The sequence below is a fragment of the Drosophila ananassae genome, chromosome 3R, assembly GCF_017639315.1.
Source record: "Drosophila ananassae strain 14024-0371.13 chromosome 3R, ASM1763931v2, whole genome shotgun sequence".
Classification (NCBI taxonomy): domain Eukaryota; kingdom Metazoa; phylum Arthropoda; class Insecta; order Diptera; family Drosophilidae; genus Drosophila; species Drosophila ananassae.
In genome coordinates this window covers 633,760-659,275 of record NC_057930.1, presented here as the reverse complement: position 1 = coordinate 659,275, position 25,516 = coordinate 633,760, and the positions used below count along the sequence as shown (strand labels likewise).

At 38.0% G+C, this 25,516-nt stretch overlaps 1 protein-coding gene across 1 annotated transcript in view; it reads right to left on the bottom strand.

The window, feature by feature from the left end:
• The window catches only part of LOC26514679 (lachesin), a 372,156-nt gene that overhangs the window by 237,055 nt on the left and 109,585 nt on the right, over nucleotides 1-25,516 (bottom strand). Inside the window, 1 exon segment of the mRNA XM_044716619.1 lies at nucleotides 5,766-5,884. Coding sequence (XP_044572554.1) covers nucleotides 5,766-5,884 — 119 coding nt within the window.

Genomic DNA, 25,516 nt, shown 5'->3' with positions numbered 1-25,516 from the left:
GATCCATAAATCGATGACACAGTGTCGATGAGACCCCTCAACGACCACGCAGACGGCTGGAAAATTTTCAGAAGGCTGAACAATTGACTTATTTTGTTCGCAAAGATGAGACATTTGTTATCTCGTTAATCGTTATAGACTCTTTTTAGACGAGCCGATAGCTTTGTCATAATTAATTTAGGTAAACTGAATTTAGGCAATGATAAACTGGGAAGTCTAACTCGAGTTGGGGCTGCAGAAATTGCAGTAGCTGGGCGGGAGTCCTTAACTGTACTGAATTCATTACATAAGGACAGCATAATCATCCTTGCCTGGGTGATTATTGTTAATTCTTCCAACTCGGCTCCAAATTCATCCATTTCGTCTAACTGCTCGATCTGGTCTTGCAACTCATTTGCCTTAGAAATTATCTCATCTAAAACCTGAAGTCTGCATTCTAGCTCGGTCTCTTCTAGAGGAAGTGATCCTGCTTCCAAACGTTCATCTAACCGCGAATGTTTTTTACTTCAACTATTTAATCTTCTTTTTAAATCATGAAGGGTCGTGGAATTAATTTTTGGGTTTATTACTCTCCATTCTATAATTATTTATTTCTAAAAAGATGCAATAAATAAAATTTTAATATGTAAATAAAATTAAATAAATTTTAATTTTAATTTCGGTACAAACAACGAAAACATTAATAATAATTAATTTAATAAATTACTTTTATTTAAAATTTTTATTTTCAAGGTAATTCTGTGAATTATAATTATTTATTTTTATACCGAAAACAATATACCGAACCAAATTGTAGGGTATCGCTTCACGTGCATACATACATCAGCGGATAACGGAGGGAGGCGAAAACATAAGTTCACCGCTGCATCTATTTGTATGTACCAAATTACACAACATTACCAAAGGACAAAATGTTTACACAAGAAAAACGTGTTTTTCGAATTTTGACGCCAGTTTTTCGGTATAATTTACAAAAATTCTGTCATTCATGCCACATATCAACGTTGTTGTCTCATTAATACTGATAAAACGAGACAAATTTCATTAAAAAATTAAGAAAATTGTTGAAGTTATAACGCGTTTTCCCAAAAAAAGTCTATTCAACCTAGCAAGCGGAAATAGTAGGAATTTCCTACCAATTCCTACTATGACTTTTTAAAAGTTCAGAATCACTATTGCATTGTGTTATTTATGCAAAAATATAAAAAATAATTATACCCTTGCAGAGGGTTTTATAATTTTGGTCAAAAGTGTGCAACGCAGTGAAGGAGACATCTCCGACCCATATAAAGTATATATATTCTTGAACAGGATCACCTCCTGAGTCGATATGAGCATGTCCGTCTGACCGTCTGTTCCTACGCAAACTAGTCTCTCAGTCTTAGAGCTATCGAGTTGAAACTTTGCACACATCCTTTTTTCCTTTGCAGGGCAGTATATAAGTCGGAACAACCGGGATCGGTCGACTATATCCTATAGCTGCCATATAACTGATTGATCGGAAATGCCATAACTTTGGTGTTTTTTAAGTCAGAGGGTTAGGACTTTCCACACATGTTATATTTGACCAAAATATCTTATTCTATACCTGAATAACTTCTGTAAAGCTTTACTAAACAAGCTAAACCTGCAATAGATACGTTTTGAACAAAGAAACAAATTTAGATAGCCATGACTTTTTGAAAATATGAGATCAAAAACTCCAATTTAATTGAAGAAAATATTGTTTAACCATCTATATTAAATTCTATAAACTATTTCGAGTTTTTTCTTAAATCCAAAATTAAAACATTGGTATGATCTACTGATTTCAATAAGAAAATAAAAATCTTCCATAGAAAAATGTTTGGGGAAAAATCATAGAAGACCAAAAATTAATGTAGAAAATCGGAGATTTCAACTTTGGATGAGTATTCCAAAGATATGGTAACTGCTATATACCATTTTTTAATTTTAGTTGGTACACATACATTTCAAAAATGATATGTACTAGAAACAATGATGGTCATAGCCATTACACGGCCTACATAATTCAATATATGGTAAAATTTGATTGATTTTTTCTCTTAGGTGTACCGCGGAAACTGTGGGTGATAGAACCTATATTTGTTTTGGACTTTGATTCAGGGGAGCTTAAAGGTTATGGAGCAAGTGAAATTATGCGTGGAGATTTTTTTCTGTTGGCCTATGTATTCTTTGTGTCACTGTAACTAGTTGGTTTATTTATAAAATTATAATTAATAAGTCCACCCGGGGGTGCCAAAATGTTTAATGTGATTAGTTTATCTCAACAATTTAAAGAAAAAAATGGCTGTTTAATATAAATTTCGAAAACGACGAAAAGAAAAGTACAAGCACTCGGCTAGACGTTATAATTCGATATATTCAACAAACAGAACTTAAGCCTAGCTTATCTATTGCGGCAAAGCGGGGCGAATTCGCAAGAGAGCGCAACTGAGCTTTTATTTCGCTCCCGCTCCGCCCTATGCCAACATAGACTTGACTTCAATTTGTTTTCGACTTCAGTATTTAATTATGCAACTAATCTAATCTAATACAACTAATTTATTTAAATGATTTGGTTTATATATACAACGTATGACATACATATGTATGTATGTGACTGCGTATGGTTGAAGACCGAACTAGAATTAAAAGACGCGGGAACGCTGCGGAGCGACCAAGAGATACCGCGAGAGAGCGAGACAACGATAGAGCATGACGGCAGATGCAGGTGGCCGATCGAATGCACGAGACCGGGCAGATGCAGGTGGCCGATCATATGCACGAGACCGGGCGACACGAATAGAGACATAAAGATAAAAGAAAAGATAAACAAATTCAATAAATTATTGCCGCTCAAACTTTCCGGCGGCTGCTTGACCCGACACGTCCGTTTATTCCCGACTCACGCATGTCATTGTAGCTATACGTTTCTCGTCTTATCTCGCCCGGTTTGTTCATATGACATATGCGTAATTCGCTAATGTCGAGCGCGACATTTGTAAGCATTTCATCTGAAAAAACATGTGCTAAGACTGTTTTTTATTTTTTCAAAAGTGAATCTTATACCTCTGGATAAGTTCTATAATTGGTACAAATAAAAATTTTGGAAATCTTTTTGTTTATAAAATATTAAAACATAACTAGAGCTGTTGCACGCGACACAGAGAGAACTTACTTTTTCAAAAACCATTTCAAACGCTGATTTCAGCAAAACCTGATTGATATTTAGTTTGCAATCAATTTCAAAATCTTAATGTTTCTTAATTGATCTTATTAATTTTTTTTTTACTTAAAAACATTTTTTTTTTTTTTAATTCAATTTTAATCACTGTTGCAAACGACACATTCTTCCATCAAACATTTTATGTTGTTTTTGAACTTTATAAATAATTAAGAGTGAATTGTATATTTTAAATTGATTAAGACTTAATTTAGCGGTAAACAAAATCAATTTAGAAAATATAATTAAAAAAATGTAATTGACAATGAAAAAAGTATACCTAACTGCATATAGTTATACTTACTTATAGTATACCTAACTGCAGGGGTATATCAACATCGGCTCCGCCTGAAGTTAGCTTTCCTTTCTTGTTTTTTTTTAAATTTGAAGCCATTTAATATTATATTTGGAAAAAATGATAGAGCACAATGTAAAGAAAGTCAGATGTTAAAGTTTTGCACTCACTTCCAAAAGCATTTTATACAAGTTTCCAAGTCTGTTAGCCTTAAAGTTAATTTTTTTCCTGTAGCACATTAAGCTTTCATAATCTCATTTTTTTTTAAATGGACAGTGAGTGTACTGGTAGCTGGCAACAAACAATCCAGTAAGGATGCAGAATAAAAAGTCCGTAACTTGTCTAAAAATTGTCCGTCTTAGTTGAAAATTGTTTTGTAGTATTAAATTAGGCATAAGAATATATGTACTTTAGGGGTTCGGAGGTGATTCCTTCACACGAATACAATATACCATTGTGCTCTACTATTCCCGGGTAATATACAACCATTATGACTGGTACATAATTGCTAAATAAACCAACAAATCGGCTTCCACTTTTCAACCAGCGAAACACCACTTTCACCAAAGGTTTGCAAAAAGTTTCGCAAAAGGATCAAGTGATCAGGACCTGATTAGTTTTCAAAAAATCGGGTCGGGCATTTTAGGCAAAGTAATTCGATTTGCCAAATTTCATAAGGATCGGCCGACTCTATCCTATAGCTGCCATATATAGTTAGGCGGCTGCATTTATGCCGTAAGTACCTTGTATTTGGTTACCTATCTCGGCATTGCAATGCTTCAAGCTGCCGTGCGTGTGTAGTCTTCTGCATTCTGGTGGCCACTCGCCAGCTGGTAGCCAAGGCTACCCGCCCTCTCCCCAGGTTTCCGCATCCAGCCACACTGTTTCTAGTTCAGCGGCCGTTGCCGTCAATTCTTTCGTCGCCGAGGATAGTTTTGGTGATGTGATGCTGCTAGCCACTGCCAATATTCTAATCCGGAACCGCTCTAGAGTTCTACTGCCCTGCCGACCGCTGCTCGATTCTGGCTCGCAAGTACACTTAGTCACTTCAAAACTGGCGAGCCAACTGCAGCTGAGGAAAATAAGGTCTCCTGTGTCTGTATTCGGTATAGTTGTCGCAGGGTTCTCTCGGAATGGGTTTTCTCTGCAAGTCTGCTTGCAATCCCAATGATCAGAATACTCGGCGCAATTGTCTGTGACCGTAGCCTCCAACATCACTGACCTTCAGCCCAATATTGCGTTTGACGTCGGCTCTTGGAAAATTCTCGCCAATGCATTGCAATGCAAAGCTAGCGGATTTTCATATTCACCAAACCCAGCGAGTTGATTAATTAGAGCTGGACTATTTTACGAGCTGCTTTGTGTCGGGCAAATTCATTATCTCCTGGTTTGTCCTCAATCTAGAAAACTCATCTCGGATTGGTTGTCTGTGGAGGCGGAGGCCGTCATAATGATTTCTTTTAGCAGCTGAGCTGCTAAAAGTTTCTTTTAGTTCTGGGAAGTGGAAAATTGCACCGATCCTGGGATCGGCACGCTTTCAGCTGCCCAATCTTAAGGACTTCGCAAGTGAGGCAACCGAGTGGTGAAGAATTGCCTGACCATCTACGTCCTTATAATTGTTTGCAATCCGCCCACGATCATCTGTGGCCGGATTGTCTAGGCTTTGAGCATCGCTGTGATCTTGCAGTTCTTCAGAGGAAATTTCAAGTCGAACTTCATTGCTAGCCGTTTGATAGAAATGCGAACGCCGCGGAGCGAAACGCCCAGCAGAAGTCGTACATCCTGGCAGGTGCCCTTTTCGGAGGATACCTGTTCCTGCGCCGAGCTGCTGACCGCCTTCACCCTTCTCCCTGCGGCTCCGAAACGTAAAGGACGAAAGCCTACCGTCAATGAAGTGGCCCCTGGCGAGAGTAACAGAAATGGTTATAGTAGATGATGGAGAGAGTCGGGTGGCATTGCTGAGGGCGTCCGGCGCTGCAAGGTGCGCAGTCAACAAATTGTGATTGTTGCTCCTTCAACGTGCTGTTGAAAGCTCATCTTCCAACGGGAGGAGTATGTCGGGTCAAGCAGCCGCCAAAAAATGTGGCTAATTATTAATTAATTGAAAGAAGCACCTATCATGTCAATGGGTTCTACTGCCTTTTGGGCACCGTTGTATTAAACAATTAATAATACGAATTTTTTTTATATTTATTTTTTTTTTAAAGTCGGAAAATAGTGTATAAGTTAAGCTAGTGTACTTACCCTATATGGTCCCAAGTTATCAACAACGCAAGTAAATGATACGTCACGTCCTTGGGGTACAGTAAAATTAGTTAATTGAGCCAAAAACTCGGGACCTACGTCATTTGGTTCGCTTTGTCCTAAAATAATCATATAAAAAAATTCAAGATCACAAATTTTTTACTTAAACAGAAGAGGAACGAACTTTGAAGTGGACCAAGAACTTCATATCTTACTTCAAGTTATAAAATTCGAACTTTATGTTCGAATTTTTATCCGAAAAGAAGAATATTTTGAACGCAATTTTTTTGAGCAAGCTTGAAAAGCTCGTGTTTTTAAATCGGTATTTGGTATGATCAAATTCTTAAATACATAAAAAAAAAGTTTTTTGGAATGTTTATTTGATAATCCTCGTGAGAATTTATGTCGAGTGCCAAACTATTTGTTTACAACGTTTATATAGAATATGGATTAAGATTCTAGTTAATTTTCCCCCTCCTAAATAGAACCCACGTCCCCATTCATTAAACTTGTGCTGTGAGGGATGTTATTTAGTAAGTTCGGCAAATGTTATTTCAATAGTTATTCAGTTTTAATTTCTGCAATAGTTTTGTTTGGCTAATAATATATATGTTATCTCGACTTAATTCGGAATCATTCCGCTCTTGTATGTTATAATTATCTGTTTAGACGACAGTCTAAGCGTGATAATTATAGCGTGAGTGAGAAGACACTATATATAGCCAAAGAATTAAAAATTCTTTGTGTGCGTCCTATCTAACAGAATATGATGAATATATATCTAAATGTTATACCAAAAGAAAATATTTATTTTAGTTAGATAATTTACATTTAAAAATTTGCCGAAAGTTGTTGGTTTGGGAGATATTTGTGAAAAAAAAAAAATTTTGATTTAATAAATTTGATATAGTTGGGAAAAATTCGACCAGAGAGAATATTTTACTCAACCATATTTTACCTTCAACCTTTTACTTGATCTGACATTTTACACAGATCTGGCAATTTATCCGATATTGCCTGCGAAATTTAACTTTTTTCAGTTTCTTCAATGGCTGTATTTATTTTTTGTAGTTTATTATGCGCTGAAAACGAATCTGAACTTCATGCGCCATCACGTCAGGATTTTTCGTAAATTAAGCCTAAAAGCTAAAAAATGGTCATTTTAGCCAGTTTTGATAATTTTTTTTTAAATTTTCGACGAAAAGGTCGCATAGTGCAACTCTTTAGCTTTAAACCCTTTTTTTTTTAATTATTGTACGTTTAAACAAAAAAAAGTAATTTTAGTATAATGAATCTCTATTTAGTGTCCTGTGACTCGACGCTGTCGAGCGTCTACTGCAACTGAATTTTTTTTCGAACTAACGTTTTTATAAATCTGCAAAATGTTCTATGCAACCTTAATATTTTGCGTGAAAAACTTTACCCTCTTGGATCAATGATCAAGGTGTATGCACGCTCAATTTCGCACGCTTTCGAGCGTTTATAAATAAAATTATTTTTTAAATATTATTATTATTTATATATATTATTATATTATATATATATTATATATATATATATATATTATATATATATATTATTTATTTTTTAAATATATTACTAGAAAAGATTTAAAATAAAAATTGATTTGAAGCCATTTAATTGGCAGTCACGGATGCCTATAACTGTGGACGGCAGTCCACGAGGTGACGACCTACATGCTTTGGCGTGCGCGAGGAGAGGCATCTGTTCATTTTCTGTAGGCATCCGATCTGAATGAATCGAAAGGTATTGTTTTCATTAGATAATTTTTGTCCAAAAATTTTCCTAAAGTCGTTTGGTTTAGGATAAATTAGAGTGAAAGTCTAAAAATTTTGAATCACTTAATTGGAGCTGGTGGAGACATTTTAGTCCCCGTATAGAATATTTATATTTTCGCATTCTATTACTAAATACGCGTCGATTGGAACCGACCCGATCCGACATTTCTTTCAGGAGTTACATAGAGCCAAAAAATAAAAATTTTGTTGTGTATGTGCTATCTAAATAAATGACCAATCGTAACGAATTTTTTAGTTAGATCATTTTTCTCTCTTTTGCATTGAGTAAACCCTGCCGGGATCGGTCGACTATGTCCCATAGCTGCGATATAACTGAACGATTGCAAATAACACTATCTTGATATTTTTAAAGATTGAAGATTCCCAATTCACCAACGTTTTTTATTATTATGATCGGATAAATTAAACATATTTTGATTCGGCGTGCTCAATAAAAACGAGAAAGAACTGATATTGTCGAGACTTCTTACTATATGATCAAAAAAAAAAAAAAATGCAATATATGTATAAAAAATGACACATATTCTTACCCGGCACTTAATTATATTGTTTATTGTATTTTCTCACATGCCGAATAAGACTATTGTTTATATTTAATTTTTTTTAAGAAAGAACAGAACTTTTCTAACGATATATAGCATATATGGAATGTTTACCTATTAGAATACCATTGGGTTACGTGGTGAACTTCTTAAACTGTATTCTGATAGTTCTTTCTTTGCATCTCACATTATAGTCTTTACAGAAACTTGGTTAAAGCCGGAGATCAAAGCACCGAAGTTTTTCCAAGTAGGTACACCAATTTTAGATGTGGTAGATCTCTGTGAAAGGGAAGGCGGAGTGTTCATTTCTGTAGACTTCAATTTCGCTTCTGAAGAGGTAAAATCACAAGAGTTGGTGACATTGAATTTCTTTGCATTAAAATCATTTTGTCCGGTCAATCTTTATATGATACTTGTTCCTACATACCACCTTCGTCGGAACCGCCAACATACTGGCAACATTTGTCCGCTATTTGTTTCGTTTTTGATCGTCTGTCTGATGGTGACCAGCTGATGCCTCTGGGTGACTTTGATATCCCCGAACTCATGTGGTCAAATGTTGAAAATTCACCGTCTGTATAGCTTAACTCCCACCACGAGTTCCCTGCGGGCATGTTTGACATGTCGCTCGGGCAAATTAACCACGTTAGAAATTCTTTAGGTCGGCTGTTGGACTTATGTTTCGTTTCTGATCCTGATGGAATTACTCTTTCCTGAACTTTGCCCCTTTCTAACCCTGAGGATTCATATCATCCCTCTCTTAAGGTTTTAATCGAAAACAATTCCTCAATTGACCTTAAGTTTACACTTAAATCTCATAAAGTTCGTTTCTTCCGTAAGGCTGACTTTATGAAATTAAATAAGTTAATTTTGGAATTTGATTGGTCCGCTCTACTGGCATGCGTGGATATAAAAATCGCATTACAAAAATTTAATTACACCTTGAATATATCCCGCTTCAACTAATCCGCTTTGTTATACAAGGCACCTATTAAATTTAATGAAAGTCATGAATAGACTTTTAAATAAACATAAATTGTATGCCTGAACAGTGTACTCAAGATATTTAGTAGCTCGGTCCAATTTCACCGTGCATAACGCAGTATGTTATTGAAGTAATATTCGACGCTGCCGGATTCAGTTTACTCAGGATCCGAAGCCGTTTTTTAACTTTGTAAACACTAAGCGCAAACATGTATCTTTTTCTCCTCTGCTTACGTTTGAGAAATCATATGCGAACACTCATCAGGCAATGGCCGATCTCTTTGCACATTTTTTGCAAACAACGTATTAACCTAGCAGCAGTTCAGCTCAGCCTTACACTTATAATATCCAATCAGCCAACCTTATGATTTGCTCATCTTTCGATCAAAGTGGTGTGTTATCGGATCTTCTTAAGGTCAAGCCCGTGTAATCGCCAGGCCCTGATTGAGTACCAGGCTGTGTTCTGAAGAACTGCGCCGAGGCTCTGTGCAAACCGCTCGTTAAACTCTTTAATCTATCGCTGGAAACTTCGATCTTTCCCCTTATGTGGAAGGAATCCTTCATTATTCCACTGCATAAAAAAGGGAAAAATCCGAAGTCGTAAATTATAGAGGCATCTCTAATTTGTCAGCAATTCCAAAGCTTTTTGAAAAACTTATCACTTCAAATGTGCAACACCTGTGAAGTTCAATAATATTTCCCTGCCAGCATGGCTCCTGAAGCGCCGCTCCACCACTACCAACATAGTGGAGCTATCAACTTTTGTCACGGGTGGGTTCCGAAATGGCTTACAAACAGACGGCATATACACTGACTTCAGTAAAGCATTTGACTCTGTTAACCATTCGCTTCTTATAAGTAAACTCAGTCTTTTGGGATTCCCAACTGATCTTCTTATCTGCATTTCGAGCTACTTATCTGGGAGTACCCAACGTGTTTTCTTTAAAGATGTTACCTCGCGTTTAGCCCGCGCCACATCTGGGGTGCCCCAAGAAAGCCATCTTGGACCTTTACTTTTTACACTGTTTATTAACGACTTGCCCTTTGCCTTAACTAATTTTCTTGTACTTATTTACGCTGATGACGTTAATCTTTGTCTTCAGTAAAAATTCACTAGCGCTCAATCTGGACTTCAATCCGATGGATAAATTTCAAAATTGGGGTTTAGCAAATAATCTAAAGCTTAATGGATCGAATTTTAAACTATCAATCAAGTTCTCATCCGGTTATGTACTTTCTTTTTTACTTTTACTAATCAACTTACCATCACTAACAAACCGTAGAACAATGCTGCGTGTCATGTTTCTATATAATGTAGACAGCCAGCAATTACTAACACGCTTAAATTTTAACGGTCCTAGTAGAAGAACTAGAAACTTTCGTCCTCTACTGTTCAGCAATTGTAGTTCCGCATATGCCCAAAACGTTCAGGGTATTATGTTTGGACTACAATAGAGACCATTGTCTTGACCAAATCTTGTCACTTTGCTCCACTAACAATCGTAAATCTCTTATACTAAATGCCTTATCTATGCAACACTCTTTCTCGTGATATCTTACTCCTACTCTTCTCTTAACTCGAATCTATCCCCGCGATTCGAGCCGTACGTTACGCGGCAGCGACCCACGGTCGGTTGGACGGAAGGTGGGCTGTACGTATGCATTGGGAAAAAAAGAAAAAAAAGTTAGTTTCATTGGTTGTAAAGATATGCGTTTTTACATTTAAAAGTATATTTAATTTTCTAGGGTAACTTTAAGTAATTTAAGAAATGTAGAACAAATGTTTTTCAAATTTTAATTGAAAATTGATAAACATTTTTTAATTTGGGGAATTCTTTAAAAATCATTTTTCCTGAATATCTTTTGAAAGAAATCGGATGGGGATAGTTGAGGTACCAATCAACGCGTACTTTGTGTACAGTTTATGTCAGAATCTGTGTATATAAAAATATTTGTCTGGTGACACCCCACTATCTCGAACTTGGTGAATCAAAAGTGATTTACATTTTCAAAAATTTCTCCCAAGCCAAACTTTGTAGCAAATGTTTGGATAAAATCGATCTAATGAAAAGAAAACCTTTCATTTAATATATCACTCATTGAGATTGAACGCACACAGAAACATTTTAATTCTTCGGCTATGCATAGTGTCTTCAAGCGCTAGCTAGAAGATTTGACAACAGTTTTCTTAGCTGGCGCTACATCAAGGGGGCGTGGTAATTTGAAATAAACTTGATCTGCCTGGGTGTTATAGAAGTATACATTTAAAATCATACAGCTCTTTTCGGCTGTTCATGCTCATCCGAAATGATTCCTTATCCCTGTACATATATTTACTCAAATCTACGAGTACCAGTTATAAAAATTATGAAAAAGACACCAGCTAGGAATTTTTTTAATGTTTTATTTTTTTCACCCAAGAACATAAATAAAATTTTTTCGCTCCAAAATTAATATCAAATATTTTCGGCGTGGCAAAATCCCGTCAAGAAGTTTTATTTATTTATTTATTATATAAAATAAAGTATTAAATACTAAACTCTTTAGTCAGTCTTTAGTCTGACTTTGCTGTATCCCGACGTGTTTTTGCGATTGCTCTCATCTGATTACCTATATCTTTTGATACGAGTTTCCCCTTTTCGCGTATCATCGTCGGAGCATATTTGACTTACATAGTTCATTGAACCATTCACTTCTTAAAAACAATATTATTATTCAATATTACTTCTGCCGCGCTCTTCGAATATTCATATATATATTCCCTTCCTGAGTTCTATTCTCAGGTCGAGTAATCCCGTTACATCATTGTTACTCTCAAGCGGTTATTCGTCACGGCGTATCTCTTTTGTGATGTCTTCTCTTCGACGTGCCTGATCCGAACGTGCCTCTCTACCACAAATTTCTAATTGATCTCTTCGCGCTCTCACTACAGTGGACAAATCTCAGTCAATAATGAGTCTAATTTGCACTGCTAAGAAATGCGAGTTTGGAGGATGCATCACTGGTGACCTCGTATCTGTCCTGCTGGCTTTGCAACAACTGCTCACATATTAAATTGCTTGGTGTGGCACAAAGGACGGAAAAGACGATCTTATCACAAAGAATATTGGTCTGACATGGTCGTGTATTGCCTGTAGAGAGATTGAGTCTAAGATGCGGTACTTTCATGAAGCAGACGAGAAACGTTTTCTAGATGTCCGTAAGCAATTTTCTGCACTTAAATGAGCAATTCTTGGTCTCAAGTCTCAATTACGACAATTCCTTGGTCTCAAGTTATTAAGTGAATCTCCAAGGAGAGAAAAATTCCAAACAACAACCCGTGGGGGTCACTTTATTGGGTACTCCTTCTCTCATGCGATTCATTCGGATACTTTTTTAACGCCTAATACTAATCCGCCTACTGTTTTGCCTGTGGAAGTGATCCATTCACCAAGTCAGCCAATGTAATCGTCAAGGAGTCTTGGTCCACCTATTGTCTTGGATCCTCAATCGTTGGAAAACCTGCAGGTTCCTGTGCACCGTCTCCTAGGCCTCTCACAGGTGTGGCGCCTGTGTTAAGATCCCTGGGCTTTTCGCTTAGAGCTGTTTGCACCTCGTAAAGCTTTATTTTGTATCCCGCCCTCATGCCGGACGGCCACTGTGGATGATGTCAGGAGTCACCTCTTTAAACCATCTTAAGGTAGCTCCTAATGAATTAGGCGGTCTTTAAGTTTAATTTTAAACATAAGCGTAGTAATTCCTAAATCCTACTTTGAAAAAGCACTTGATCCGTCAGCCTGGCCTGAGCACAGTATTATTCATGAATTTTTAGCCAAAGATCCTCTAAATCCCAACTATGTCGATTCAGCTCCAAACTGAGTAATAACGTATTTTCTTGCTGCTAACAAAACGTTCGAAGTATTCTGGGTAAATTAATCCAATTTTTTACTAAGAGTGCTTCTTTTGATTTTGATGCTATTGCACTTACTGAAACCTGGCTTAATTCCTCTGTCTCTGATTATGAAATTTTTGTTCCAAAGTACACTGTGTTTCGAATGGATAGACCATCTTTCGGTGGTGGTGTCCTCATTCCTGTTAATAATAAATTCTCTGCTGAACTAATCTCTTTCCCGAATCAGTTTGGAATCGAGTTTATCGCATTAAAAATAGCTGTTGGACCGACTCATATTTTCATGACCTGTTCCTATATACCTCCATCGGTTGAGGATACTGTATATTTACACCACCTCGAGGCTATTAAGTTCGTTCTATCATTAGTCAGTGACTCTGATTTTGTCCTAATTCGCGCGGTTCCCACTGCATACGTACAGCCCACCTCCCGCCCAACCGACCGAGGGGCGACTGCCGCATAACGTACGGCTTGAATCGCGGGGATAAATTCAAGTTAGTAAATATAAGTTTAAATATAAGGATTATGAAGAAAACGAGGAAGAATGCTCTTGTAGGTAATTTAATATGGAGGTTTTCACAGACCATTATAGTTCGAACATAGAATCCTAAGGGGATCATGCTGTGCATATGTCGATCTACGATGGCTTAAGAATAAAGGACTAAAGTTTCTGGTCCTTCTATTCGGAACGTTAAACTGTAAGCGTGTTAGTAAGTGCTGGCTATCTACATCACCACTAATAAGGTTGTGTAGGAAAACGACACCCAGCATTGTTCTACGATTTTTTAAGGAGGGTAAGTTTATTAGTAGGAGTCTACTATTATACGAAGGTAGGTGAAGATTTGCGTCCCAGTTAAGTCCTCTAAGAGCAAATAATAAGAAGTTCTTTTGTACGGATTCTATGCGGTCTTGATGAACACCGTATTGGAACACCAGACACATGAGCCGTACTCCAGTATCGGAAGGACCAAGGATATAAATAAGCTTTTTGTAATATAAGGGTCGTTAAATTCTTTAGCCCATCTTTTAATAAAACCGACAACATCTTTAGCCTTATTAACCATTAAATTTACATCCCACCATCTTCCGCGGCTCGGAAGACGGTGGGATGTAAGAACATGTAATAAACAAAGATTGAGCAGACAATATGACTTTATCACAAATGAATTCGAAATCACCAAACTCTGGTAACTTTACCTCTTCATAAACGAAATTGGAGTCAATAGAAATGAACCCTCCCCTCTTCCTTTTCGCAGAGGTCGGTCACGTCTAAAAGTGGTGTACCTACTTGGAAAAACTTCGGAGCAAAAGATCTCCGGCTTTAACCAGGTTTCAGTGAAGACTATAATATGGGACGCAAAGGAAAGACTATCAGAATAGAGTCTAGGGAGATTGCTACGTAGACGCCGACAATTCTGATAGGTAAGATTGATAGAAGATGTTAGTTTTTTAAAGAGTCGGATTGGACAGATGTTGGGAGCTTGACTCCAGCAGGCTTCGAATTTTTTCTTTACCTTACTCGGCTGATGCTCTTGTACAAATATGACCTCTGGTCAGAAGCCAGGCGAACATATCGTCACAAACATCGGCACTGGCACACGTATCATGAAGAATGGCATGCGCCTGGAGTAGGAGTATTTAAATTTCCTAATGTCTTCCACTCTAATAACGGCCTTGGTTTTGGCTTTGATATAAGCCGATTATGATGTAATCCACGATGCCTTGGACAAATTTGTTCCTGTAGTTTCATCGTCTTCATCAACTAAACCGCCATGGTTTAATAAACACCTATCTCGTCTTAAGAACAGGAAATCTGGAGCTTACAAAATGTTTCTTAAGTCTGGATCTTTGTTTCACCAGACAAACTTTCTTTACATTCGCAACCAGTTTATTATTCTTAATAATCAACTTTATAAGCGTTACATCGTGAATTGTAAGGCAAACTTCCGAAATGATCCGAGCTCCTTCTATTCGTTTGTCAATATGAAACGTAAATCCAGTCTTTTTCATCCTTTCTTAACTTATAAAAATATTTCTGATTCTTCAGAACAAGGTATTGCTAATCTCTTTGCTTCATTTTTCAAATCAACTTATTCGTCCGATTCTTATAATTTAAATTCTACATACCCTTATAAAATTCCGTATATAAACTATATTTACTTGTCAAAATTTAATCATCTTGATGTTTTTAATGCTCTTTCAACCTTGGATATCTCATTTTCTGCTGGTCCCGATAATGTCCCGAGCTGTATTCTCAGGCACTGCTCCGATATCCTATGCTACCCTCATACCATCCTATTCAATTTATCTCTGGACCTTTCATGCCTTCCTAAGAGATTGAATGAATCTTTTATTATTCCACTTCATAAGAAAGGTTCTATAATACTTATAGATAACTACCGCGGTATTGCTAAGCTTTCTGCTATTCCCAAGCTGCTGGAGAAATTGGTTACATTGCAACTGCAACATCATTGCAAAAGCATAATTTCCTCCTCCCAGCATGGTTTTGTCAAGTATCGTTCTACAACAACCAATCTGCTAGAATTCACTTCGATCGTCCACAAGGGTTATCTAAAACGAATGCAAACCGATGTAGTTTACACCAATTTTAGCAAAGCTTTCGATTCTGTTAATCATCGTCTCCTTCTCCGGAAACTTTATCTTATGGGTTTTCCTCCTAATATCATACAGTGGATGACTTCATATTTATCGAATCGTACGCAGCGGGTTTTGTTCAAGAACATCACATCTCAAGATATAAAAGTAACATCTGGTGTTCCGCAAGGCAGTCACTTAGGACCTCTTCTGTTTATCCTCTTTGTTAACGACTTAATTAGAGTCGTAGCATGCCTCATGTCATCTCGTACTCACTTGGAATCACTTTTTAGATCGTATTTCCTTAATGAATAATCTTGGAGATCTTTTCGATCACAAGCTGTCGTTTAATGAACATATTTCTGTAATAGTTAATAAAGCCAGAGGAGTACTTGCTTTTATCAAGCGTTGGTCAAAAGAGTTTGATGATCCCTTCACCACTAAAACGTTGTATATCTCTTTGGTTCGACCGATCCTGGAATACTGTTCATGCATTTGGAGTCCGCAGTATATGGTTCATCAAAAAAGTATTAAATCAGTGCAAAAGCAGTTTCTTTCATTTGCCTTAAAATATTTTAACTGGGACTCAGATGATCTTCTTCCGCCATATCTTTGTCGGCTAAAATTATTATACCTACCACCATTGCAGGTACGTCGTACTTGTGCTGGGGCCATGCTCCTTCAAAAAATTATTCTTGGTCAAGTTGACTCGAAACTTTTACTCGAAAAGATACTTTTCTCTGTTCCAAACAGGTCAACCAGGTCCTTCCGACCCCTTTGGTTACCAATTTGCAGATCTAATTTTTCGGATGATTCTTTTTTGCGTTATCTGTATTGTCACATATATTTTCGCCAGAATTATCCCTAGATGTAATAAAATCTAAATTGATTGTTTTTCTATTAGAATAATTTGCCTAATTCTTAATTATAATTAATTTTAATAATAATTGTATAAATAACAGTTAATTGTTATATTCAATAAATAAAAAAAAAAAAAAAAAAAACTTAATTTATAGTAATACGAATATTGGCTGCTAGGGCCTTCGACTGGAAATCAAGGGGGTTTTCTGTGCCTCCCCAAATCAGGGGTTACCAAATAAAAGAAATCTTCGACAGCTTCACGGGAATGGGAGTGGGCGAAGTTGTGGGTTGAGAGAGAATATGGATGTTGAATCTAGTGGAGAACTCAGAAGTAACGGATATCCTTTTCCTTATCCTTTTATCCGCGGTTTTGACAATATATATATTATACAAAATATATATTATGGCTCTTTTATTTTTATTATAAATTATCATGAAATAATCTTAATAGGTGACCTCTTTGGGTTTTTAACAATTTTGTGGGAATGTGCATTTTTTTGTTTCGCGTTTTCCAGTACGATCCCTTTTTTCCAAACCGCATAATTGTGCAATTGAAAGTTTATGGTGTATTGGTTCTATGTAGGTAGCAAATATTTTGTAGATTTTGTTCATTTTTTATTTTATATATTTTTCGAAACTGTTTCTTTTAAGACCTGTGTGTGTACATTTTCCGGGTTTCCCCAAGACAGATTCAAGTTCAAAGTTTTCCTTAGTTGATGTATTAAATTTTTTCAAGCAATAAAAATGATATAATGTATTCTGCTTAACATAAACTCCTATATTAAATAATACGAGTATATTTGTTATTAAATTACATTATGTTAGTAATTAAATACAATATTCAAATTGAAAGAACCTAGAAACTATTTAAATTTGTAAGTTTTAAAGAATGGACATACATTTTTTTGTAACAGTTTTTTGGAGTCCGATCCTTATGAGAACTTCACCATTTAATCAATTTTTAAAATAAAATGGAATCTGCCCCAAGAAACTTTAAAAATAGTGACTCATACTGCCTGCAAACAAAAGAAGGATGTGTAAAAAGTTTCAACTCGACTACTTTGCTTAGAAACAGACAGACGGACATGCTCATATCGATTCAGGAGGTGATCCTTATCAAGAATATATATACTTTATAGGGTCGGAGATATCTCCTTCACTGCGTTGCACACTTTCGACCAAAATTATAATACCCTCTGCAAGGGGGGTATTTTCTTGCCGTTTGGGTGCTAATTGCGAATGTTTATTTGATTTGAAATATATATAAAAGTATATGTAATTGTATTTTTTTCGCGCCCACCTCCCGTCCAACCGACCAAGGGACGCTGCCGCGTAACGTACGGCTCGAATCGCGGGAATAGATCCGAGATAGATTAGCGAGGATTAGGAGAAAGATATTACGAGGAAGAGTGTTGCACAGATAAGGCGGTTAATATAAGCGATTTAAGATTGTTAGTAGAGCAAAGTGACAAGATGTGGTAGAGACCATTGTAGTCCGAACATAATACCCTGAACGGATCGTGTTGGGCATATGTCGAACTACAATGGCTGAGGAGTAGAGGACGAAAGTTTTTAGTCCTTCTACTAGGAACGTTAAAATTTAAGCGTGTTAGTAAATGCTGGCTGTCTATATTTCCATAAATAAGATTACATAGAAACATGACACCCAGCATCGTTCTACGGTTCGTTAATGATGGTAAGTTGATTAGTAAAAGTCTACTACGATTAGAGGGGAGGTAAAGATTTGCATCTTTGCATCTAAGTCCCCTAAGCACGAAAGTAAGGAACAGATTTTTGTACAGATTCAATGTGATCTTGGTGTACTCCATATTGAGGACTCCAGACACACGATCCATACTCAAGAATCGGACGGACCAGTGATGTATATAACGTTTTAGTTATGTACGGGTCATTAAATTCTTTTGACCATCTTTTAATAAAACCAAGCACACCAATAGCTTTATTAACCATGGTACATATATGGTCGGTAAATTTAACCCTCTAGTGCCCAAGACCGCCTCTAGACGGGTAATGTTAAAAATACCGTTATTTTATTCTTTTCAATCCTTTTGACTCGGTTTTGCATTGTTTCTAATTTGGGAAAGCCCAAAAATTAAGTTGGTTGCTTTTGGAATACATACTAGAGCTTGCGCAAGCTGCTGTATTCATTTGAAGAAGAAAATTTGTGAAACTCGAATGAAGTAATTATTTTGTAAAAAGTGCAAAATGTAAATATTTTTTTTAAATATTATAAATAGTTTGCCGGTGGAATAAAAAATTGTACCGTGTTGTTGATAGTCTCAAGGACGCAAAAAAAACGAAACTCACACTAAAAATAAGCTTTCGTTAGCTTTTTATTGCATTTATAAAATACCCCGTCTAGAGGCGGTCTTGGGACAATTCGGGAAAAAAATTTATAAAGTACTTTAGAAAGGGAAGCAACTTATGACATATTTAAGTACGAATAACTGCTTGAATAATGAATTAATTGAATAATGTAAATAAGTTATCAGCTCTTTCCGACGTGGAGATTAAAAAATTATTAAATTCTATTGATTTTGGCATTGATACCATGACATTGATCTATGTTGGGTAGAGAGATTTGTGTAACTTCAAGCGGAAGTCCTACTCCTTTTGCAAAATGGTTGTCATCCTCAAGTTCGATTGCGTCCAATTCACCTCAAGCATAGAAACGCAAACGTAAAGCGCCTGCTGATCATAATATTGCTCAAGTTAAAGAAAGCACAATAGCTGAATGTGGATCTGTTTGGACTATGGATCCAAAAGCACCGCTTTTCAAAAAGATGTTGTGGTACCAAATGAACCTATTCATGGATATATCTGCAATATCCTTTAATGAGCCTGACCTCGGAGAACTTCAAAATCTGGATACGCCATTCAAGTGTTTTCAATTTTTATACCCTTGGAGAGGGTATTATAATTTTGGTCAAAAGTGTGCAACGCAGTAAAGAAGACATCTCCGACCCTATAAAGTATATATACTCTTGATCAGGATCCCCTCCTGATTCGATATAAGCATGTCCGTCTGTCTGTCGGTTTCTACGCAAACTAGTCTCTCAGTTTTAAAGCTATCTTTGAAACTTTGCACACATAAGTCGGAACGGCCGGGATCGGGCGACTATATCCTATAGCTGCCATATAACTGAACGATCGAAAATGGCACAACTGCAAGGGTATATCAAGGGTTCGGCTCCGCCCGAAGTTAGCTTTCCTTTCTTGTTTTTTATTATACTATTATTGAACATATCACTTAGCAAAAAAATTTGTATGCTGTCCAAAGGATCCAATACTTCGTTTTCCCACAACAAATTTAGAAATTTGCATTTTAATGACACAGTAAGTTGCCCTCCAAGGATTCTGACGACCACGATCCTTTATACAAAATACGACCGCTCGCGACTCATTTCAATGACAAGTATCAATTAGTTCCGCTGCGCCAACGCTTATCTGTGGACGAACAAAGTGTTGCAACAAAAGAATTGATTACCTAATTTTTTGTTGGCCTATAGCGTCCAAGAATATAGTCATAAAACTCGATCCGAGCAAAAATAATTTTTTTTAAAACAAACATTTAATTTTGATACATACTGAATCCAAAAATAATTTTTTTCTTGGAAAAGAAAATTTGGGCACTAGAGGGTTAACTCTAGAATCTAACAGGGCACCTAGATCGTTAACCTGAGTTGATCATTCTTAGGCGTTCTCATAGAGAAAGTACATAGCCTGGTGAGGACTAGATCGGTAAAAAGACATGAGTTTACATTTCGATCCATTAAGCTTTAGGTTATTTGCTAAACACCAATTTTCAAGTTTATCCAAATCGGATTGAAGTCTAGACTGGGCGCTAGTGAATTTTTTACTGAAAGCATAGCATTATAGCATTATAAGAAGCGAATGGTTAACAGAGTCAAATGCTTTACTGAAGTCAGTGTAAATGACGTCTGTTTGTAAGCCATTCCGAAAACCATCCGTGATAAAAGATGTTAGCTCCAATAAGTTGGTAGTGGTGGAGCGGCGCTTCAGGAGCCATGCTGGCACGGAATTGTTATTGAACTACATAGGTGTTGCAAATGTGGAGTGATAAGTTTTTCAAAAAGCTTTGGAATTGCTGACAATTTAGAGATGCATTTATAATTTGCAACGTCCGATTTTCCCTTTTTATGCAGCGGAATAATGAAGGATTTCTTCCGCATAAGGGGAAATATCGAAGTTTCCAGCCATAGATTAAAGAGCTTAACGAGCGGTTTGCACAGAGCCTCGGCGCAGTTCTTCAGAACACAGCCTGGTATTTCCATCAGGAAGGCTGAGCTGAACTGCTGCTAGGTGAATACGTAGTTGAAAAAACTGTGCAAACAGATCGTCATTGCCTGATCAGTGTTCGCATAAGAGTTCTCAAAACAGGAAAAGATACATGTTTACGCTTAATGTTTACTAAGTTATAAGAGCTGCTTCGGATCCTGAGTAAACTGAATCCTGCAGCGGCGAATATAACTCCTATAACATTCTGCGTATGCACGGTGAAATTGGACCGAGCTACTAAGTATCTTGAATAACTAACTGTGCAGCCAGAAATTCTATGTTAATTTAAAAGTCTACTCATACGATTCTTTAAATTTATAAGGTGCCTTGTATACCAAAGGCGATTCGTTGAAGCGGGCGGATATTTCCACGGCACGCAAGCGTCGAAAAATGAGTTTAAAGTGAAATAAAATTTTTGTAATGCGATCAAACTCCGAGAGTAACCTATTTAATTTCATAAAGTCAGCCTTGCGGAAGAAACGAACTTTATGAGATTTAAGTGTAGACTTAAGGTCAATTAAGGAGTTGTTTTCAATTGAATTGTTTTCCTCAGGGTAAGAAAGTGCCAAAGTTCTGGAAAGAGTAATTCCATCAGGATCAGAAACGAAACATAAGTCCAGCAGCCGACCTAAAGAATTTCTAACGTGGTTAATTTGCCCGAGTGACATGTCAAACATGCCCGCAGGGAAGTCGTGGTGGGAGTTAAGCTGTAAGACGGTGAATTTTCAACATTTGACCACATGAGTTCGGGGATATCAAAGTCACCCAGAGGCATCAGCTGGTCACCATCAGACAGACGATCAAAAACGAAACAAATAGCGGACAAATGTTGCCAGTATGTTGGCGGTTCCGACGAAGGTGGTATGTAGGAACAAGTAACATATAAAGATTGATCGGACAAAGTGATTTTGATGCAAAGAATTCAATGTCACCAAATCTTGTGATTTTACCTCTTCAGAAGCGAGTTTGGAGTCTACAGAGATTAACACTCCTCCTCCCTTCGCAGAGTTCTAAATCACATCTAATAGTGGTGAGATCTCCGGCATTAACGAAAGTTTCTATAAATACAATAATGTGAGATGCAAAGAAAGAACCATCAGAATGCAGTTTGGGTAGTTTTGCTATTAACCCTCTAGTATTCTGATAGGTAAGTGTTAGAGAAGACATTAGTTTTTAAAACTGATGAAGATGAGGTGGAAGGGTTGGTCAGTGGCCGTAACATGTGGGAGTTTTACACCCACATGTTTGGTTATTTTTTTTTTCACCGTACATGGTTGATGTTCTTGGACGAAAATATTTTCTGGCCAAAAGCTGGCGGAACAAATCGTCTATGAACATCTGCAAGGGCACACGTATTTTAAAAGATGACGTGTGCCTGGTGTATGAATATTTAAATTTTGTAATGTCCACCACCTTTATGTCGACTTTTGTTTTGGCTTTTGATGTAAGCCGAGATTTCAAATCTCAAAAGTGTCAAGGGCAAGCCGGGAAACAAAAATGTGTTTCGATGGTGTAATCACCTGCAAGGGGTTTTTGGTGCCGCCGTAATTAATACAGCGGCATCAGTACGTACCGGGGTCCGGACGGTTGATTACCCTGTTTTGGTGACTGTTTACGGGTGTTGAATTATTGAGTCTGGGATCACTTGAAGCGATGCCACAGAGGACATATCGGACAATTTATCATTAATTCTGAGATATTCGGAAGCCGAATTTTCTTTAGGTCCGGCCCTTGGGGTGGCCAGGGATTATTATTCGCACATCACTAAAAGAGGATTTCTTACGCTTTGGAGACTCATTTAATAGTTGAAGACTACTAAACTGTGATTTTACGAAAACCACTAAGCAACTCCTGGAATCCGCTTTTAGTCTGCCACATGAACAATCTCATTTCCGCCCTGAACAGCACGACAACCATCTCAGCAAAAGTGGAGACCAGACCTAAGTGAAATTGCATCCGAAACTGAGGCCGTGAACCCGGCATACTTAGCGTGTAAAACGTTTTCACAAAGCCAGCAGTGGATGGTAGGCTGGGAAGACGAGATTGTCTTATTATAAGACCTTGAACTACTGTACCAGGGAACGAAAGAGAGAGATTAAAGAGAGCTGTTAGTGCGAGTTAGTAAGATGGCAAAGAATCTTACTAAGAGATAAGAATCTCTATTGAGCAAGAGTAGAATCAATAGAATAGAAGCAACACCGTAAGAGATGAAGAATCAGAGCAGGGCTATGTTTGGAAGGAAAATTAATCAAATTATTATTTTACGTTCAAATATATCACTGCACACGCGAAGCGATACAGATCTATAAATGGCAATTTGTTTTTTTTTTTTTTTTGTAATGTGAATAGAAATAAATACCGATTTTTTACGGAAAGCTAACAAGCAAATTTTATGAAAACGCAGTGCGCACAAAAAAAAAACGCCTGGAAACGTCTCTCTCCCCTGTTCAAAGGTTTAGGGAAATGTTCGATCCTGAATGCCGAATGGAACAGCAGCACAAGGAAAGGGGAGCACAATAAAGAAGAGTCCTTACCACACAGTTGGTGATTCAGTCAGTACCTGGAGCATTCGTTACTTATGTAAGTGTGAAGGACAAAGAGACGACAAAGACTGTAAGTTTTAAGATTTTCGAACTCTGTTTGCCAACCTGCGAAGGATTCTGTTCACCTCCACCCCATGGGCGCGGAAGAAATCTTGTCTGAGTCGGTGTTTTAGTCTTATCAGCTCACCCTCAGGTGGGGTGTGGATCCGTTGGATGCCTGTGTATAAATACTGTTTTGGTCATTGAGATTTTTCAATGACTTTTTAATCCAAAATAATAACAAGGTAATTATTTGTTTCACCACGTTATAAAAATGTTTATTTATTTGCATATGTAATGGAGACAGAAAGCTCCGATTTAGAATGCGTATGCACAGAGATAAAGAGTACAAGTGGGCCGGCCCTTTTAGCATGAGGACGGGCGAAAGCTCGTTAACTTAATGACAACAATAAAATAAAGCCGAGCGGCCGAGAAGAGTCGGCTTGCGACTAACAACAGCGATTAGAAAATGACTATATGCTAAACTATAATTAATACATTTATATATATATGTTACATTTATTTATATATGATTCGATTTATGCCGTGGCTGCTGCCTGACCCGACATACTCCCCCCAGTTGAGGCCTGTCCTTCAACTTCATCCTTAAGGGACAATAGGCAAAGCTTGGGCACTGCGCGCTTGGTAGTTCCAGAAGCGGTTCTAACCACCGCCACTTGAGGCACTCCATCCCGACCAGGGACTAGATCCAGAATTCTAGCCAACGGCCACATCATGGGGGTAGGTTCTCGTCCTTGACTAGCACCACATCGTTAATCGCCAAGGGCCGGACACACCCCATTTGGAGCGCTGCTAAAGAAGGCTTTTCACAACGTCCTTGCGGGCTGTGGCTACGAACGACTTTCTCTCCAGATGTGAACCACCGCCACACACAACCCATCCCAGCCGGGTTTTCTGCAGCACCGCCAGGCCAGCTGAGAGCTGGATTTGACCAACACACAGCAGATCATAGAATAGACTGGCTCCGATAAGTAAATCGATCCGCTGCGGTCGAAAGAACTGGGGATCAGCCAAAGTGAGGTTTGACGGAATATTCCAGCTGGAGACATCCAAGTTAAAACTAGGCTGGAGGTCCGTGATGTTGGTGGCGATTACAGCGTTGACGAGGGCCGAATATTCAGAGAAAGAGGATCGTCGGAGCACATCAACAGAGAATCCTGTCGCGAAGCCAGTGTCGCCAATGCCTGATCCTGCCACGTACGATTTGCGTCTACGAAGCTGCAGCTGACTAGCCAGTCGGGACGTAATCACGTGCACCTGCGATCCAGAATCCAAAAGAGCCCGGCATGGAACAAAAAACCCAGAAACGACTCCGAATGAGAATGTTCGCTGTGGCCAGTAAGGCTATCTCACCCGCTGCGACCCTGGGCAACTAGTGCATTAGCCGTGGATGGTGAAGCGCCTATTGGCTCGGCGCACTCGGCTGCGGCTGATGTAGACGGCACAGCAGAAGGCTGGCTGCTGGAAGGCTGTGGACTCCAAAAAATGCAACAGACTGTGATGCCTCCTCCCACAATTGCGACAATTATCAGCGAGGCACTCACGCAGGTGATGGCCAGTTTGGAGACATTTCCGACATAGACCTAGTCGCCTAGCCTCGCCAAGGCGGCTCTCAGAGGGCATAACAAAAATCTGGGCATGCAGAGGACTACATGGGACCACCCACCGCATAGTATATAAGCTGAGGCAGGTGAATTAGAAATAATAAAGGATGCTCTACTTTACATGAGCCTGAAATATCAACCGACGGTTATTAAATCGATTTTCCAAAAGCTGCACTGCGACATCATAATTCTCTCTGAGATTTCCAAGGAACGGACTGCCTCTAAAGCGGACTCCCGAAGATTGCAACCTCTGAAACTTTTTCACCTTACTTATATAAGGATTGCAGCCTACGATCGTCGAAAAGACCGAATGAAACTCAGCCCACTCTGAATACCCTTCGCTGAAAGTAGCAAGAGGAAGAGGAGGCAAGGCTTGAAAACTCCGACTGAGCGCTGGTTCCACCTGGACACTGGAAACTCCGCTGGCAAGGGTGAATGGGCAGCAATTCGAGCAGAGCGCAACGACGTCTCGTGCTCGATTTCGGCATGCATCGTAGCTATAAGCTCAGACACTGTCCGTCGCAAGTCGCTGC